Source organism: Melozone crissalis, unplaced genomic scaffold (assembly GCF_028551555.1).
Source record: "Melozone crissalis strain CALT ecotype California unplaced genomic scaffold, PUWL_Pcris_2 ptg000029l_1, whole genome shotgun sequence".
In the NCBI taxonomy this organism is placed as follows: domain Eukaryota; kingdom Metazoa; phylum Chordata; class Aves; order Passeriformes; family Passerellidae; genus Melozone; species Melozone crissalis.
This window is the reverse complement of record NW_026535807.1, coordinates 11,034,922-11,050,684: the sequence shown is the minus strand read 5'-3', so window position 1 is coordinate 11,050,684 and position 15,763 is coordinate 11,034,922. Positions and strand designations below refer to the sequence as shown.

The window sequence follows — 15,763 nt, the reverse complement described above, 5'->3', positions numbered from 1 at the left end:
GGGATGGTGGAGATCTGGGTGGGACACACGTAGCACAGGGCACACAGGCAGGACTGCTGTGGAACAGAGGCTTGTGCTAAGCCATTCTAGCATGAAAGGCGTCCTGGGCTGGTCCTGTGAGTACTGGAGGGGAAGAATACTCCATGGGGGAAGCCTGTTTCCACAGCCTGGGCACCTGCCAAGGCTCAGGGCTTCCACAGGAATCTGTGAATTAAGGAGTGTACTGTGGGTAAGGGAGGTCAGGCTGACCCCCATTCTGGCAGAGAAACCCTGGCCAGTACTGCATTACGAGATGCAGACATGAATTCAGGCAGATCTAACCAAGCAAAGCACTGCACTCAGGTCAGTGTTCGACACCCAGAAGGTGTGTTTTATTGCAAAGAAAACAAAACCACAACCCTGCTATTTCCAGGGCCAGACACAAGTGTTTCTAAGTGTTCTCCGCAGTAATCCCGAGCAGCGGCCAGGGCTTGCAGTTTGTGTCCAGCAGGAATGAAGGTGTTGAGAACGGCTCAAAGCCCGGCTGTCAGCTTAGATGGGCCCATGAGGCTCTCATGAGCCAGCACAGATGAAGGTGCTTGTTGTGTCTGACTATTGGAGCTGTCCCAAACCTGCTGAGAAGGACAGATGTGCTCCTGCATGGCTGCAAAGGCAGATGGGAACAGACAAGTTGCTGATGGCAGTGGCTGCAGTGGGACCCTGCTGCAATGCTCTAAGGTAATGCTGAAATAGTCCTTAGGATAGTGTTCCTTCATTTCACACCATATCCTCTGCCAGAGGGATCCTTAAAGTGTCTCTTGAACTGTATCCTCAAGCTGCATTACATCCTTCACAGCACAATTACTGGGTCACTCCTCATTGTTTCTTTCCACTCTACATACCCCAAGGCGGTGTGCAGGGTGCAGAGTCCCAGGACATGTTAGACTCCATGTTACAGGCACAGTTCCAGATCTCTGGGTGACACCTTGGAGTAATCTGCAGCTGGGCCATCCCAGATCCCACCTGGCTGTGATCCCCCAGAGATGGAGAGCCTCTCTGTTCTTGGCCGTGCATCCAGACGATGCTATCGCCGGTGCTCCCCGAGGCACTGCACTCCTCACAACAGCACCTGATGCTCTCTCTGAAGATCCACCTCCATTCCAGGGCAGAGTCTCTGCATTCTAGCTGTGGTCCCAAGGAGCAGAGGGAGCAAGTGGCAGACAAAGCAGGAAGATGGAGCTGAGACCCTGTGTTGCTACCCAGGGCCTCTATACTGGTGACTCCAACGAATGTCCCATCTCACTACTGTGCAGACAAGGATGTCCTCACACAAACCATCCTTGACATGCCTGGTACAAACCTCTCTGCTCACAGTCGAGTCCTGCAGCCCCTCATGAATAAAGCAGGTTATCCTAGGCAAGTCACAGGAAACAAATACCGAAAGCTAAGAGAAAAGTTCTCTTTTTTTTTTTTTTTTTTAATTTTTTGTTTCCAATCCCAACCGCCACCAGGTGTCAGTGCGACCAAGCATTTGGTAGATGGAATTATGGTGATGTCCAAGTAAGTTTTCCAGGAATTGCTTTGTCTCCTCCATCTGCTCTGTCACCTGGCACATTGCTCTGAGAAGTCCAGCTTTCACAGTTTTTATTAAAAAGAAGTTTAACTACATTAGGGTGATAGAAAAGCTTCCTGTTACAAATGCTAAGACAAAGGTTTTCTTCCTCTTTACATCCTCCCTGTGCAGAGCTGGAAATGCAAGCACTGGACAGAGTTAAGTGGGCTACCAACAGCCTCTCTACAGTGCTTCCCAGCCTGCAGGTCCCCAGAGATGACCCATCTCTGCAGGGCTGGCAGGAGAGGGACAACAGTGCAATCGACTTGACAAGATCAGCCTAGTGCAAAAAATGATACAGAGAAAAAACAAACTGTAAGAGGATAAAAAGTACCACCAGACTAAAGTGAAATTCTACCAACCAGTAGATTTCTGAAGCTAAACTGGGATCATACAGCCAGGTGCACCCTGTAAGAGACAGCAGAAAAGTGTCCTCAGCCTCAACAGCCACCCTTAAAGTGTCTCTCAGATTACCTGGATACTCCAGACAGAGAAGAGCATCTCTGGAAAATCCTCCAGGCCATGAGAGGCCAGAAGAGCAAATTAGGAGAACTTGCTAGCTGATTATTGAACCCATATAGCCCCTTGGTTTCTTTAAAGTTTGAAGACTTTACACGAGATTGGGAGGTGCTGAGCCCAGCCAGAAGCATTGCTTTATCAGTGCCTTGTTGTTTCTCTGAATTAGGATAGTGGGGAGAAAACAGGGCAGCAAAGCAGCTCTTAGCAGGGATATGCACCAAGGAAGCCATTTGTGGGTGAAATGATTCACATCTGATTGATGGCATTATCTTTTAACAGCCACTGGGCATTCAAAACATATTTGAGGAGGATTATTGGACTTGGAAAGATTTACACGGTGCAGCTGCCTAAAGGCCACGGGCATGCCAGGGCCCATTATGCTAAGTGCTATAAAACCTCAAATTTTAACTCCATGCTATAATTTACTCACCATAACAACAATTTGCATTTAATCCTTTGAGCCCCAAAGTGCCTTCAACACAGCCAATGGACTTGTGCAGTTTTACTGCACAGACCCATCAAACTCAGCAGAAGCCACCCAGGGAGGGGTGGTCAGAGAGTGCCATGTATGGCTGTCTGCATCCATGGACTGTCCCCCACTACCAACTGCTGGGGCAGGAGAAGGAACTCTGAGCATCTCTGCAACCCTACCAAGGTACAAAAAGAGCTGATGATCACTGTGTCCTACATAACACCAGGAAAGATATGGATGCAGGCTAAAACCACTGAAAATTGGAATCTGGATAGGAAACCAAAGGTTATCACCTTTCTTGAATCCTTAATAAACTGGTATCAGAGTGGTCCTCCATCAAGGTGATCTGTGATGCAGTTTGCATGCAAAGCGCTACACAAACTGCAACAACAGACTCTGGCACCTTGACTTCAGGCACACCCACCGGGGGGAACATGCTAGAGGTCTCTATACCTACAGTGACAGATTTACAGGCTGCACATCTGGGGCCTCTGTGTACAAAGGTTCCCTTCAAGACCAAGCGTGAAGCTGCATCTTGCAGGAAGCAAGCATGCAGATCACCACCACTAGGGAGAGAAGTTCTGCCTCTGACCGAAGCAAGTCCCTCAGTCCCTCACTGACAGAAGAAACAAATGTTCTGGGATTTCAGGCTTGACAGTAGTTTAGGCAGGGCTCAGAGAACAATTACACATATTCACGTGCCTTCAGCGCACATCTTCAGGGAGCTGGAGCCTCAAAGTTGCCTGAGGCATGCCTGAGAAACATCCATTGGGGAGCTCTTACACCCGATTCTCATCTCATCAGAACTGGCTCTTACATTGTTTAAATGCAGTGATTTTAAAGATGTTACCCCGATTTATACCTGTGGGGTATTAAACACTTCCACCCTTCCCTCAGGGCAAGATGCTGAAATTGAAACAAAAGGATGAGAACATTACTTGTTTCCCTATTTTAAACTAAGTTTCACATAGTCTTTATATTTACTGCAAAATGACCAACTGAAATGAAACTAACCTGTGAAACAGAACTCGAGTGGAAAAGGCCAGCCAGTTTAAAACTTACACAAGACAAGGGATATTTTCCTGCTGATTTCCCAGGCTATTGTGAAAGAGGCACGTAAACACCATTTTTGAGCAACGCTCCAACCTAAAGCATATTTTCGTCTAAAATGCTGCACCATGGTACTGAATTCTCTGCAATCAGTCAAGCAAGGGTAAAGTGCTCAAACTTTGCAAGCTCAGCTTGGAGTTGTGGAGCTGAAAAAAGGAGTGGGGCTGTTAGTGGTACCAGGGGTGAAATGAGATGACAGCAGGGAGTGGTGGGAGGGGTATTTTCCCCAAATGTAAACCTCAGCTCTCATACAATTAGTAGCTGAATGCTAGAGCACTAAAAAACCTGTTTTTCACATGGGGAATGCAAACTCTGCCCAGAACATTGACAGAATCTTGGCTCCCCTCCATCCAGAATGTACAGGTTTTACTGCACCTGCATGGACTGAATGTGGTCTCAAGGTCAGTATTTGGGAAGTGAATTTACTCCCCAAATCTGGACTCTTGGTGGCAGGCAGCCCCACCAGCTTGTTTCTCCAATCCAGACAGTCTCAGCCACTACCACAGAGCTACAGTAAGTGCATTTAAAGGTGATGAAAGCATTGGTGCTACTGATAGGAACACACACACAGAGATCTATAAACCCACCCCTCCCGCTTCCCTCTGTTCCGTGATCCTCCTGGCTCCAAGCCTCAGATGCAGGCTCAGGACTTCCATAGGGAAAACTTGCCCAAAGACACGTTCAAAGGTTTTATGAAGTTCCTGAGAAGCCACCTGATCCCATGGTCTATCAGTCAAGACAGAAGAAAAACAAGTGTGTTTAAGAGGATGGTTCCCTCCTTTCTTTTTCTAAAGATGCGTGTCTTCCTCAAACACATCCACATCCTCGCTCGCCTGCTTATTGATCAGGACATCCCAGCTGTCGGGGCCATTGATGGTGTTCCCCCCGTTCACGCTCGGCTTCTTCTCCTGCATTTCCGACTGGCTGTCGCTGGCCACGTCCAGGGTGGGGTTGTCATGGCAGCCGTTCTCAACAAAGCGCAGCTCCTCGCCATGAGACTGCCAGGGACGAGAGGACACAAAGGGGGACAGCTCTTAATGCTGCCGAGAAGCACAATCACACCAGGCTATGAGGGTCACTGAGACCTTTGAGGAGTCAGTGGGAAGAGGTAGATTTATTCCCAGCCCAACCCTCAGAGTGGAAATGAGCTGTCCTAAGCACATTTTCATCTCTCTTACACCTGAATGAACTCCACTGCTGCTCCAGTTATGTCTGCTCCAGTGTATCCAGTTATGTCCCATAATTGGACAGGGGAAAACAATTGCCCTCCTAACTTCCTAATCTCCTCCATCCCAAGGCTAAGAGTCTGGCCACCTTCTCCACCCATCCTGTGCTCACCATGTTCTTCATCTTGGGCAGGCGTCTCTGCCAGCAGTTGTAGATGAGCCCCAGGACGATGATGATGGCGCAGATGGAGCCGATGATCACCAACACCACAAAGAGCTTCCCATAATCACTGCGCGTCTGGTTAGGGTGAGACTGGCAGCTCGTGGTGGTCGAGTAGTTCTGGATACCAATCTGGAAGGAAGGAAGGAAGCAGTACATTAAAAGTCCTGACCTACAGGCAGATAGAATCCTGTTCAGACTTTTGTGGGTACAAGTACAGGACCATGAATGTGGGCAGAGGAACTAAAACCAGGGTTGGAGACTCAGGTTGTACACAGTCTTACATTACTAGAAAGCTCATAACTATACATAACACCATTTTCCATGAAAGCTGATGCATCAGCAAATGGGGCAGTAGGCACAATTTTATTTTGCTCACCTGCACAAGGATATCACACATTTGTGTAGGAGGCTTTCAAAGGAGAAACTGTCCAAGATTGAGAGTCCCCAAAACAAACTAGAGACCACTGACGTGTGCTGAGGCTTTGGTAACTGCTTGGCAGAGAATGTAACCCTAATAAATAGGTCTCCAGTAAAGCTCAGGTCCTAAGAGGGCATAGTGGTCTTTACAAGGTCTTGAAAGTGGACAGCTGCCCGCTGAGCCAAAAAGCTTAGGAATAGCTGCCCTAGAAACTGGCCCCCTGTGGCTGTCAGCAAACAGCCCAGGATGGGCCCAGTGACTTGGCAGATTTGAAACAGGTTATGTATCAATTCAGTAGTAAATGTGACAGGTAAGAGAACATCCTCCCTCCTCCTTGCAATCTCATGCTGGTGCAAGGGCAGGACTGTGAGCAGAGTTTCATTACTGACAGAGCCAGAGAGCCAGAGACATGGGGCAAGGAGGCCTGGTAGAACTCACATTAACACAGGGCCACAGTTGCAAAGTCAAACCTTGCATCCATACAAATCCTTCTTTCTGGACAGCTCTAGCTGCTGATACTTCAGTCACACAATTTCTACAGGGTTTGCTTTTTGCACTTTCTCTGGTGTAAGCCAATCAATACACCACTGAGCAGTTAATTTGCTTTGTCTAACTGCACCAGTTTGTTAGGTCAGGGAAAAACCTGAGAGCAGACAGCCAGCAAGACAGTGGCTTGATCCTGCTGCTAAAATCAGCAAAATTAATCCAGTGGCTGGCACAAAAAACTCAAGCAGAATCAGGTCCTCAGTGCCTACATAACCTGTAGGACAAAAGGGGCAAAGCCAGAGATTGTGGGACTGATTTGTCCTCGTCTCTATCCTCTTCCAAGCTGCCCAGGGTTGGAAGGGAATATGTGAGGAAGATGGCAGAGAAGTCTGGCATCCACTGACCCAGGTCCTCCGCCTGCCCTTGTGTAGGCAGTTGTTTCAGGAGTGAAATGCAGACCCTAGAATTGTAGAAGGTGTGTGAACATGTCAAGAGAAGCCAATGTGTGTAAAACAACTGGAGGGTGAGAAGGGCCAAATGTGGGGGCCTGCAGCACCCACACTACTTTGGACAATAGTATGGAAGGGGTGACACTGAGAATCCCAACAAAATGAATGTGTGAAAAGCAGTCTCACAACCAAGCCAGAAAAGCAGGGAGGGAATAACCCATAGTTACTCTCTTAAAAAGAGCAGAAATTTGATGGCCTAGCTACTACCAGTAAGGGGAGAAGGGAGTTTGCCAAGCATGACTCATCTGTTTGCCTGCTCTGGGTTCAGCTCTTGGTTAGACTGAGATAAGCAACTTGAAAAGTGGGAGCATATTTTAATTGTATAACTGGTCTTAACAAACGGATGCAGGCAGACAGGCTCTTACCTCAGCTAAGCTCCTCTTAACATCCCCCAGTGCCATGAGAACATCTTTTGTAGGGATAACACCTGTAAAGTAGAGGAAGAGATCAGTGCTGCTCTCAGCTCAGGTTACTCAGTCAGATGTATTCATCAGTATAAAATCCCCATCAAGATGGAGGCAGGGAAACACACATTTTGTTCATTGGTGTTTTATGTCAGGAGGCTGAAAGAACACAGGATCACAGACAAGGGTACCTCCAAATACTCTTTAAAGGAGTAAAAAAAAATCAGGGATGAACTGATAGCAGAGCAACCTAGCTACCCTCCCCAGCACCACAGAAGCTCTCAGGATCTGTGTCTGCTCTGGGAGCAAGCAGCAGCACTCAAAAAGTCATGGAGACAGGTTCACAAAGGTCATAGAGGCCATAATGTCAACATTAGAAACATCTGTCACTAAGCAGGCAGGAAAAGGACCCCTGTACCAAAATGGGAATAAAGACATGGTAAAATGTTCCAGTCCAGCTCATGTCACTGTCAGCTTTTGTTTCTTTGGGGATGAAGGAGGGCACTATGAGGACCATCCTAGTTCAGACAGGACTTCAGAATTGATAGGTTAGGAAGTGAACCAAGAGCAGGCTGTCATATCATACCATGATGGGGAGTACATAAGGAGAAACCTGACAGATGCTCAGGGAAAGGCAATCCGGAGAGGCAGCAAAGCTGAAGGCAATGTGCAGAAGTGCAAAGTGCAGTGCTTTGTGCAAGCAGTGAGGGACAACCCAGAAAGCAGATGTGAAGAAAGTCTCAGTCTCTCTCGATGCCTCAAGTCCAGTGAACATAGAACTGATGGGATTGCAATGGATTGGAAAGCAAAAGCTCCTTCCAACATTGCTGTGTACCTCCATTTAAACACACTCCTCATCACAGGAAGGCTCCTTCTGCCAGCACTTACCCTGTTCCCCTGCCAGTGTCATTAGCAAATGCTTGTCATTCTCATTGGGTTTGCTCAGAGAGATGAGCCAGCGGTCCTGCAGCCCCTCTGCCTGCCTGGAGAAGGCATCCTCCACCAGTGCCAACAGCTGGGGACCCCTCTCCAAACGAAACTCCTCCTGCCACAGGAAAGGAACCTTGGTGAGTGCATGGTGGGGACAAAGCAGCTGTAGCACTGCAGGGCTGGCACAGCTGAGACCTCACACATGCCCAAAAACCAGCAGTGATAAACCTGGTGCAACACTCTGCTGCACAGTTCCTCAGGCTGGAGCCACAAACACCTTCTGATGCACCAACCTTCCTCCTCAGCTCCTGTGGCTGCCAAATGCCCCACAGCAGGCTCTCCTGGCACACAGGGATCCTGAAGCAACATGATGGTGTGAGAAGGAAGCAGCCAGGCTCCTGGCCACAGGCAGCGCTGGGTCAGGGGGTGCCGCTCAGCCTGACGTGCTCCAGCCATCCCTCAGCAAGCGCCTTTGCTGCTTTCTCACTCCTGTGTTTCTATTCTCATCTCCAGTTGCCATGCCAACCTGAAGGCCACACAGATGATTAATAAAATGGAGAGTTCTTGTTGCCATGGCAATTTGAAGCGCTCAGGGCAGGCACAGGCCTGTGCCAAAAATGGCCTAATTGGAGAAGACATCGATGACTGGAGCCTGAATCACAAGAGCCTGGCAGTGCCTCCTCTCATGAAATGATGGGTTTCGGTACGGGGAGGCAGGAGGAGCTGCGTGAGGAAGCAGCACTGATGCAGCACCACAATGCTCAGCTGCAGCTCCAGCTCATGGTCCCACTGCCAGTCTGAGGCTCTCTGTTGGGGCCCGCAGAGGAAAGGGGAGCAGCTGAGCCAGGAGCAGGAGGACAGAAGTGAGATGTTTCTGGTGATGGGGAAAGCAGAGGTTGCAGAGCACTGATCAATTCTCCACGGTGGAGAGGAGAGAGCAGTGAAGGAGCCTGAATGCACCTGTGCCAAGGTGGAGGTCACCTTGCATAGCCAGGTACCACTGCTGGGTCAGATCCTGCAGTCCTCACTTGGGTAAACTTTCCAGGTATGTTGAGTGAGAGATTTGCCCAGAGAGAGACTGAAGTGATTCCCTTACCTGGAGCCCAGTGGGAAGACAAACAGGCTTCCAGCTAAACCCAGAAATACAGATATGATTCCTGCAGCAGGTAAAAGCCTGGTGCTATGAAGTGTATTGAAGCTCAAAGTGCAACCTTCTGGAAGGAGCTAAGCACACTCCTTGTACCTCAGCTTTTCAGTGGGACTCAATACACACCAGATCATGGCACCAAAACATTGAAATATGTGAGGAATACCCTCTCACACTAATTTAAACAACAGCACTTGCAACACAGGTTCTCCCTCAAAACCCCAGAAAACCAAACCACAGAGTTCTGATACAGACACCAAAAAACAAAAGAGACAGGCAGCAGTAGGTGAGGTGCACAAAGTGAGCAAATTAACAAGGGTAGGAAACAAACTACATCATCTCCAGCGGAAAGATGAAGATCTTGATTCCAGCTTCACTCATGCAAAGTGGTAATGGGAGGCAGGGAATGATGAGATGCTCATGTTAAATATGTATGTCGACAAATGTCCCTTTGAATAAGGGGTAGTACAGCACAAATCATTCACTGGGAAATATGTTTTGAAACATGAAATCAAGTAGAAAAACAGCTCAGTCCTGCCTATCCCAGGGCACCATCTTCCTCCAGCAAGGCAGAACTGAGGATTCAACAGCAAAGACATAATTTGATCAAGAGACATCAGCACATCTGCTTTTCAGTTCTTCCCCTTACAGAGGTTTAAACAAGACAAGTGACCACAGAAAGGAACTTACTACATATTACAAAATTAATTAGCATTTGAAGTCCACAGAGATGGACTCCACAGGGAGGGAGAGTGATGGGGGCATGAAGGAAACAGGGCAGAAGGACTCTGGTTTTCAAGGACTCCTTTTCTGCATTACAGTTGTGAACCACAGCAGAGATACTTAAAGCCCTCTGCACTGGTTTGCCTAAATTAGGAGGAGAAAGACTGACTTTTTATCTATTCTTAGAGCAATCGGCATGCTTTACTGTGTATAGGAATTTCCCCATTTTCCCTGTCCCCAAAAAGGTCACCTTTAAAAAAAAGCAAAACAAACCAACCAAGAACTCACCAGTAGTGGCAAGAGGTCAGTGCCAGAGAGCAACCCTGCAGTGACAGAACCAGCTGGCTGTGCCCACAGCAGGAGCCCCACAAAGCAGGAGTGCAGATGCACGAGGCCAGAACACAATTCCTCAAAGAAACATTTGAGTCTCTGGTTGTCAGGCTTATAATAATTTCTTAGAATTATGAAAGGCACCTTGACCCCAGGCCTTTCACAACCGGTTTTTAAGTGCCTGATTAAAGGCCTGGCAGAAGTGAACAAGCCCTTTTATCAGGGATTCACAACGGATTCTGGGGTCATGAATTAACTGCAGCTTTATGAGGATGGATGGACAGGCATTAGATTAGCAGAGCATGGCTGGTTAACAGACACAGATAACACACAAGATAATAGGGTTGGGAGAAGAGACCCTTAAGGAAGATTTAGTGATAACTGCTTGATACTTATCCATGCACAGTCCAAATGGGAGTCCCTATTCCTCTGAGCCATCAGAGGATTGTTACTATATGCTGGAAGGAATGGAAGGAAAAGGAAGAGAAGGAAGGAGAACTGCATTCAATCCTGTAAGAGGCGCAATGTTAAAAGTTCTCATGACAATCCAGGTACTGACTGGCACAGACTAGCAGCCACAAGTTAGTAAAAAATCCAGTATGGAACTGACATGTGCTAGACTCGGATCAAAATCATCTCCCTCCACCCACTCTTTTTCCCTTGTGGAGAACAGAAATATTTCTGTCCTCCCCTTCTCTTCACAGCCTCTATATGTTGAGATTTAGTGCATTTAAAATGTTTTGTGGTGAAAGCAGACAGGAGGAGCTGTGCCTGCCTTCACTTTCCCAAACACCATTGCCCCTGTGCCATGAAATCTGTCTGGACTGACTTACACAGTCAATGTTATCCGACATATTCAGGATGATGTAGTTCTTTCCTGCAAGGTTGCTCCAGTCTTTACAGATCACCTGGAGAGACAAGACAAAGACAGCTGGGTTCAGGTGTGAATGTAACTCTGCTGCTGAAAGCACAGGGTACACAAGGGACAGGAGCAGGGCACTGTGCCATACTCGCAGAAGCACTTCTCAAAGGATGTGGCTGTCCTTTAACTCTCCGTTCTTAGGAGCAATCACCATTTCAGTGCTGACATAAAACAGGGACAAAGCTGCTCTGCCAGCTTGCCACAGCTCAGCTTGACCTTCCACTTCTATCTAGACTCAAGGAGGACACAGTTTCTCAGTGGAAAACTCTCTAGCCTGCAGCCTTATCAGCACTTAACACAAAACCTAACCAGGAGCCTCTGTGGTCCTTAAACAAACTGGTGAGAGAGGGCAGCACCCTGCAGGCAGGATAGGATGCACAGAGGGACTAAGTCACTAAGTTCAGGCTCCTGAGTACCATGGGGCAAAAAGCAAAATTAAAAGCTTTGCTTGCCTTTCTCACCAGTCAGCTCCTGCTACACATTTTCTCTTAACCAGCAGTCAGTTTGCTGGATTCAGGAACTGCAGTTCACCCCTCCTCTCCACATCCTCAGATATAACTGTACTCTGCTCCACCCGCTCTGCATCTGGTCCCTGCAGGCAGCAGTAGTAAAAACAGCACTTTTTTCTCACTCCCTTACAGAAATCCTTGGGGACATGTTTGTCCTGACACTTCCAATAATGCAGGCTGAGGAATCAAGGAGCTTTCTCTGCTGTTCATGCCCCAGAAGAAAGGTGTTCAGCTTCCGTTTAAGAAGCAGGATTTTGTGCAGCTAGGCAGATGTGAGGGGCCAGGGATGATGGATACCCTTAAGAACTGCTGTGAATAACTCCCTGAAAATTCAGCTTTGACTGGGTGAAAAGAAAAACATACTTCCAGCAATCAGACTCAGGGACAGGCTTTAACACTCCCCAGGAGTGAAGCAGCCAAATATCCCCACTGCAACCTCCCAGCCCAGCCCCTGCTCCCAGTGCAACCTGTGCAGAGTCCCAGGGCAGCTCCGTGGGCAGCATGGCCATGCGGGCGTCCCCAGGCGGGGGTGACGAGCTCCTCCCTGCTGCTGCAGTCTCAGTGGCTGGCTCTGTGTCATTCCAAAGGGGATCCAGCTCAGGCTCATCAGCTCTGTCCCACAGAGACACAGAAGAGGGCTGCTGCTCACTACCAGGAGGAGTCTGGGTGCCTGGGGAGCTGCCTGCAGGAGAGGGTGTCCCCACAGGCGTTTCCACTGTCTGCTCCATTTCGGTCAGCACCGTGGGCTCCAGCATCTCCCACCCCACCGTGGGCTCTGACACCTCCTCCCTGGCTGAATGCTCTTCCCCACCAGCCTCCACTGTGGTGTCTGCAGGCTCTGCTCCTGTTGTAGCCACAGCCAGCTCTGAATCTGCTCCCCCAACAGCCCAAGTGTCTCCAGTTGTCACCTCAAGGAGTTCTTCTGAATCAATGGGAGATCTTGCAGCAACTGTAGTAGAAAAAGTAGAGGGCACAGGTAGGAGACCTGGTCCCATGCTGCTCCCAAGGTCTAAGCCTGGAGAAACAGAGTCCTCTTCTTGCCCTCCTATGGCTGCCTCAGTCACAACACCTGGCCTGGCAGAGGCTGTGGAAAACAGAAGGGAGAAGGAGTCCTCTTGGTCCACTGGTTCAGAAGACGTAACCTCTGGTCCAGAGGTCTGGAGGCTCTCCATTCCTCCTCTCGAGTGGTCAATAGGGAGCAGCCCCTCCTCTTCCTCTAGTGTGGAGAAAGGAGTGTGTAAGTCAGGCTCCACAAATTCTGCTGGTGGCTGGACAGTGGCCATTTCCCAGTTGTCTGCTTGTGTCCCATTTCGTTTTGGCAATGCCTTCTGAGATGAAGCAGGAAAGGTATAATCTAAAAAGAGATCCAAAAGACTTCATGTTACATCTGAACTAAGAACTCTGAGAGGCAGAGAATATCCCATTATGTGTCCAGCCACAGCTGGGGGTCAAATGGCAGAGACCCTCCAAGGGCAGGTAGCCTGCCAGAGCAAAGAACCATCCCATCCAATACGTGCACTTCTCCATCTACCCATCCCATCCCAGTAAACCCATATTCCCAAGGCATAATTTCCATCTTTGTTCTCTCCACACCTGTCTGTCCATAGGCACTTTCACAGACAATATTAAATAACAGTTTTGACACTTGGCATCTTTAAGTTGAGTTTATGAATGTTAGGAATCAGCTAGAACCCACAGATTCATTTCAGATGGGACTGAGAAAGATATGGGGTGGTAACAGCAGTCGGCCACAAGCTAAATGGGAAATACTACAGGAGAGAAACTAAAGCACCAGAAAACCAAATCCTCCTTCCTGGCACAGCCAAGTAATACCACCAAACCCTGAATCGACCTGGGCATATTTGAAATGCAGAATTTTAGTTTGTACAGCACTTCAGAGCAGAAAAGTCATCCCACAAACATCTGAATTAGTTTTGCTTTGCTACAGCACCTGAATCTAACTCCCCTCCCTCCAACTACAGCCCCTGTTATTCTGTGGCTCTGATCACGAATGGAAGTGTTGTTGCTAGAAAAACACAGATGCTGAAGGAGATGCAGCTCACAAATATAAGGTCAGAGCAGGCTGGGATTTCTTCTGGAAGCTAACAAGGAGTTGGGGACCCAGGAAAAGGAACTTATCTTTAAGTTCAGATATGTTTAGCTCAGGGTGGCAGGCACAAATCCAGAAAGCATAAATCAACCTTCATCTTTCTTGAGAAATTGCTCATACCCACGGAGTTCTGTTTCAGGAGTCTGCATCCCAATTAACTCCCCTTCTCCCCAAGCCAAGCACAGCGCATTCTCACTGAGAAGGGAAGGAAGACGATCCCTTCACAGCCAGAAATCAACCCCCTGCTCTGTCTATGGTTATTAAGTAAATGACTGTCTGAAATTCCCAAGGCTCCCGTCTCCTCTCCTGCCTGCCAAAGCAGATGCTCCACTGAGCACAGTGGGCAGCAGCTGTCTGGATGCCTTACAGAGATCTGCACAAAAAAACTCCACATATCCCTTGCTCGCTGCTGCCAGAGTGGGTGCAGGCTCCCAGGCAGAGAGGCCATGTCAGCATGCACACCCACTGCCCTGGGCATCCCCTGGCAATCAGGACTGCCCTGCTGCTCCTGCCCAGCCCTCCTCAGCAGAAACCACACTGTTCCATCCACCCCAGGCAGGAGGTGTAAAGATCCTCCTGTTCAGCTGGCCAGTGGCTTTCCTAACCCACAGCTCATTCCCTTTAAGGTGTCAGCAGCTCCTCCCAGATGTTGCCCAAAGATGAGTGTTACCCAGCTGCTGACCTTCAGAGCCATGGTGTGGAGACTGGCTCCCAGTTCTGACTGCAAAGAGGCCACTGGGATTCACTGCCCAGGGCAGGCAGAATTCATGCTGCTTTGCTGCTGTGTCTCACTAAAGAGCACCCTCCAGTTGACACCCCACCCAAAGACTCTGAGGATTAAAAGACTTTTGCTTCACAACAGCAAGCTGCTGATGCTTCCTCATAGGCCAAGGAGGCTGGCAAGAGCAATCAGCAGCAGCACAGACCAAAGAAACACCATCTCTCCTCCACTGCCTGGCACTGGTCTTCCCAAAGGCCTTCCCAACAGGTAAAATCCCAGTGTCTGCAGACATTGTCACTGCCTTGCTGGATGGATGGCAGGAACAGCCACAGGCCATGGGATTGAGGAGGTTTGGGTGGGACTGTCTCAGACAGATAGTAAAGCTTAGTGCAGCTCCCATGGCTCTGCTGCTGCCTCTGCTGCAGGGATAACTCAGGGTTTGCACCAAGAGCCCCCTCTGCCCTGACATGCTGGGGGTGAAAAGTGAGGAGTTTACCCTTCAAAACAAGGCCCTGTCAGGTATGATGTTGTTTTCAAGGATCAGTGGTCCAATCTGCCATCTCCTTTGCCTAAAGACATTCTAAGATATTCTCAAGTCCTTTACACCTTTCTCTCTTCCGTGCTCTTCCTTCCACCTGGAGCAGAGCACAAACTGACAGGCAGATGGGCACGGCAAAAAAACAAACCACAAAAAAGCAGCGTGAGGTTCATCCCACAGGAGCAGAAATGCTCCCAGCCTGTCAGCTCTCCTTTGCAGTCACACACTCAACCTTTCCTTAGAGTGCTCTGCCACAGATTCATTGGCTCCCATGGGGGAAAGCCCCACATGGTGCAGCTGTGCAGCCTTTCCACCATGGAGAGGCAGATCTCAGAGGAACTGCTGCCTCTGCCATCTCTTCTGGGCAAAGAAAGTTTAGCACCCATCCCACTCTCTCCCAGCAGACTTCTATATTACAAGGCAGCCAAAGATTGAAACCTGAGCTGCTTCTCTAGGCCAACAAATCCACAGGGTAGAAGCAGACACAGGAATCCTCACACTTGCTACTAACTGGCTTAACATTCCCACTTGTCATCAGTTTCCCCACTACCCTGCATGTTAAGCTGGGAACATCCTTCTGTCTGATCTTAAGACCCCACTCATTAGAAGCTCAACTCCTCTCAAATGCTGAGAAGGCTATTTCTCAGATTCAAGTAGGGAACAGTGAAACTTGAGGCACAGGGGTGCTGGATTGTGCTCCTTAAAACAAGAATCTCTCCATATAACCCCATTACCAAAGGGGTTCATCCCTTTCCCAGTTTAGGAAGGACCACAGAATCATCAAGGTTGGAGGAGACCTTCAAGATCTAGTCCAACCATCAACCCAGCAGCACTATTATCATCCCTAAACCATATCCCCAAGTGCCACATCCAGATGCCAACTATGATGAGTCAATCCTTCCTTCCAGACTCTTCAGCTAGACAGTTCCTGTCTG

The 15,763-nt window shown here is 48.8% G+C and overlaps 1 protein-coding gene across 1 annotated transcript in view; it reads right to left on the bottom strand.

The window, feature by feature from the left end:
- Positions 1-1,435: 1,435 nt before the first annotated feature.
- The window catches only part of PODXL2 (podocalyxin like 2), a 31,753-nt gene continuing 17,425 nt past the window's right edge, over positions 1,436-15,763 (bottom strand). The window contains exons 3-8 of the mRNA XM_054280925.1: positions 11,927-12,813; positions 10,862-10,936; positions 7,787-7,943; positions 6,860-6,921; positions 5,031-5,210; positions 1,436-4,690 (exon numbers count right to left, since the gene is read on the bottom strand). Coding sequence (XP_054136900.1) covers positions 4,481-4,690; positions 5,031-5,210; positions 6,860-6,921; positions 7,787-7,943; positions 10,862-10,936; positions 11,927-12,813 — 1,571 coding nt within the window. The 3' untranslated portion in view covers positions 1,436-4,480. The remainder of the gene's footprint in view (positions 4,691-5,030; positions 5,211-6,859; positions 6,922-7,786; positions 7,944-10,861; positions 10,937-11,926; positions 12,814-15,763) is intronic.